Source organism: Gigantopelta aegis, chromosome 13, assembly GCF_016097555.1.
Source record: "Gigantopelta aegis isolate Gae_Host chromosome 13, Gae_host_genome, whole genome shotgun sequence".
Classification (NCBI taxonomy): Eukaryota; Metazoa; Mollusca; class Gastropoda; order Neomphalida; family Peltospiridae; genus Gigantopelta; species Gigantopelta aegis.
The window spans coordinates 6,533,083-6,536,914 of record NC_054711.1 but is presented as its reverse complement, the minus strand read 5'-3'; the positions used below and the strand labels follow the sequence as shown (position 1 = coordinate 6,536,914).

General features: G+C 37.0%; 1 protein-coding gene across 1 annotated transcript in view; it reads right to left on the bottom strand.

The window, feature by feature from the left end:
* Window positions 1-887: 887 nt before the first annotated feature.
* LOC121387647 (low-density lipoprotein receptor-related protein 2-like) overlaps window positions 888-3,832 on the bottom strand; it is a 181,602-nt gene continuing 178,657 nt past the window's right edge. Inside the window, exons 81-82 of the mRNA XM_041518825.1 lie at window positions 2,464-3,832; window positions 888-2,417 (exon numbers count right to left, since the gene is read on the bottom strand). The exon at window positions 2,464-3,832 is cut by the window's right edge and continues 34 nt beyond it. Coding sequence (XP_041374759.1) covers window positions 3,594-3,832 — 239 coding nt within the window. The 3' untranslated portion in view covers window positions 888-2,417; window positions 2,464-3,593. The remainder of the gene's footprint in view (window positions 2,418-2,463) is intronic.

Sequence of the window (3,832 nt, the reverse complement as noted above, 5' to 3'; positions counted from 1 at the left end):
ATGAAAGTGAAACTCTACATGTTAAATCAATAATAAAATTTCAGCTTGAGACATTGTGAAAAAAAAAAAAAAGTCTGGAAAACTATGTGTGGGACACCGACAAATTCGACAGGTACGGGACTAAAATATAGTACTGATCCTTTTTGTGTGTGAAACAATCACACCTCACTCTTCTACAAAACTGTTTTTGGTATACGACTGAAAGGACGCACTCAACATATTTTATTTAGTTATATGACATCAAATATATTGTAGAAATGTTTTATTTAGCGACGCAATCAATATATTTTATTTACAGTTATATGACGTCAAATATATGGTAGAAATGTTTTATTTAACGACGCATTCAACACATTTTATTTCCGGTTATATGGCATCAGACATATGGTTACGGACCACACAGATATTGAAAGAGGAAACCTGCTGTCGCCACTTCATGGGCTACTCTTTTTTGATTAGCACTAAGGGATCTTTTATGTGCACCATCCCACAGACAGGATAGTACATACCATGGCCTTTGTTAGACCGACCGCTTTACCACCGAGCTACGTCCCGCCCCTGGTATATAACTGATATCGAGCTTATGAAAATTGAGAATATAAGTAATATACAGGGTCGTAGCTATACTAGGAAATTTTTTTTTTGGGGGGGGGGGGGGGGGGCAGATGAATTATTGGAAAACGAGCATGGAAGGGGCAAGACATTAGGGGGCTCGGGGGCATGCCCCCTCCCAGGGAATTTTGAAATCTAGAGGCTCTGAAATACCATTTTGCAGCCATTTCAGGGAGGTTATATACTTAAAACGTCAGTATCAAGAACCAGTAAAAAAATAATAATATTGCATACCCCGCTAGCTAACGCCCTGATATAAATAAAAGAAAACTCTGTGAAATTTATGAACATTTTTATTTTTTTATTTCTATGTACAGTGATACACAATATACAAAAACAAAGAAATATTATGTCTTTGGCAAGTTTTCATGGCATGAGTGTATACAGTTAATGAATGGGTAACGTACGTGAACCGCTCCAAGAATGCAAATATACGTGATTCCTACAAGGTATATATTTACAGATCCAACACACATTATACAAACGATGAGGCCGGCTGTGAATTCACAGTACACCAAGGGCGTGCCTATCCTAGAGTAGTAAAAAAGAGGAGAGGGTCGATAATAAAGAATCAGTAATGGCATTTTTTTCATGTACACAGGTGCGGTTACAAAAAACCCAAACATATGGTAACACTCCAGCTTGACAAAACATTGCACTCCTGAACTAAAAGAGCCGTGTTACTTATTTTTCATGGTCCAGGTGAGTATAAATTTGTTTATTACCATATTCGCCAAACTGCTAATATTAAATTACTCTTTTTTTTAGGGTTAGCTTAAACTCTGGTTTTGATAAATGAATAACATTGGTCAAATATAAAGAGGGGACAATATTTCAAAGAAAGTTTATGTGATTTTGTTTTATATCAAACCCTGGCAATTAAAAAAAATTATCATAGCAAAAATATATGCTGTCTCGAAGAAATTTTCCATGACAGTTTTGCTGTTTGTGTGAAAGATTCTGTACTACAAAAACAAATTTTAAAAAAAGAGAAGAAAACAAAATGAAGAAAAGTGATACACAAAACTGAATTATTATTTTATGGCAAAATAAATATCATGGAAAATTAAAAACACAGCGCTATCTCCCCAACATTGCTGAGTTCCAGGGTTAATTGCCAGAGTTGTTATCTAGGGAATCAAATGTTCAGTTGCCTGAATTAAATATCCGATACTGTTAAAGCTTATTTTCCTAGAGTATGTAATTAAAACTCTGTTAAGCAGGGAGTATTAATCATAGCCAATAATACAGGTCAGTAATATATTAGATGATTTGGGAGACTAAAAAATTTGGCCTCTTAACACAGGTGGCTGCCTATTAGAGGTGGCCGCTATAGAAGGTTTGACGACATTTAAGATTGATATGTATGATAAAAATGTGCATTTTGTTTTAACTGTTTAAGGCACAGTGTTGGTAAAAGTACTAAAAACCCTGTTAAAGATTAAAGGCACCCTACTGTTAAAAAGACGGTTGAAGTAAGGAGATGAGCTCTATTAAGGCACAGTGTTGGTAAAACTACTAAAAACCCTATTAAAGATTAAAGGCACCCTACTGTTAAAACGACGGTTGAAGTAAGGAGATGAGCTCTATTAAGGCACAGTGTTGGTAAAACTACTAAAAACCCTATTAAAGATTAAAGGCACCCTACTGTTAAAAAGACGGTTGAAGTAAGGAGATGAGCTCTATTAAGGCACAGTGTTGGTAAAACTACTAAAAAACCCTGTTAAAGATTAAAGGCACCCTACTGTTAAAACGACGGTTGAAGTAAGGAGATGAGCTCTATTAAGGCACAGTGTTGGTAAAAACTACTAAAAACCCTATTAAAGATTAAAGGCACAGTGTTGGTAAAACTACTAAAAACCCTGTTAAAGATTAAAGGCACCCTACTGTTAAAAAGACGGTTGAAGTAAGGAGATGAGCTCTATTAAGGCACAGTGTTGGTAAAACTACTAAAAACCCTATTAAAGATTAAAGGCACCCTACTGTTAAAAAGACGGTTGAAGTAAGGAGATGAGCTCTATTAAGGCACAGTGTTGGTAAAACTACTAAAAACCCTATTAAAGATTAAAGGCACCCTACTGTTAAAAAGACGGTTGAAGTAAGGAGATGAGCTCTATTAAGGCACAGTGTTGGTAAAACTACTAAAAACCCTGTTAAAGATTAAAGGCACCCTACTGTTAAAACGACGGTTGAAGTAAGGAGATGAGCTCTATTAAGGCACAGTGTTGGTAAAACTACTAAAAACCCTATTAAAGATTAAAGGCACAGTGTTGGTAAAACTACTAAAAACCCTGTTAAAGATTAAAGGCACCCTACTGTTAAAAAGACGGTTGAAGTAAGGAGATGAGCTCTATTAAGGCACAGTGTTGGTAAAACTACTAAAAACCCTATTAAAGATTAAAGGCACCCTACTGTTAAAAAGACGGTTGAAGTAAGGAGATGAGCTCTATTAAGGCACAGTGTTGGTAAAAGTACTAAAAACCCTATTAAAGATTAAAGGCACCCTACTGTTAAAAAGACGGTTGAAGTAAGGAGATGAGCACTATTATGGAAGACCCCCTTTCTAGCACCTCACAACCAATAGCTTCCTAGAGTATACACTTAAGATGAACTTATCCATTAAAGCCACAAACCCTGGATTCAAGGTCCAATCTGGTAAATATTTTAGGGAGGGGACCTTTCTGCCTCTTTTTTTTTTTCTGGCTTTAAAAACTATTAATTGGGTTGCCCTTTCACGAGTAGGTCCATTCACCCATTTCCCCTTAGTCCCCCCTCCTAAATATTTCCTGGATCTGCCTGATGGTTAAAAACAGCAGCAATAAGTGAAACATATTTTACACTAATAACCAGGGTCAGTGACTTTAAATTCAACAAATCTGCAATTCTGTGATACTGTTATTAAAGGCACGGTGTCCATACAAATATATGACCAAAAAAACCAACACAACAAAACAACAATGTTGTTAAAGACACAATAACTATTAAAGCGAGCCTTGTCGAACCAAGCCAGCTGTATCATGCTCCACATCGTCGGTGGGATCGAGGGAACGTGGCGCAATCCGAATGTCAGGCCCAGAGTAAATGTGATTGTTTTCATGTGAGCTGGTGTGTACGACCTCGGAGGCCGGTTTCGGTGTTGTCACGCTGGTTGGGAGCGTCAGTGTTTCCTGGGCGTGCATTGTGTCGTACATTGGGTTACAGAAGTTGGTTGGGCACATCG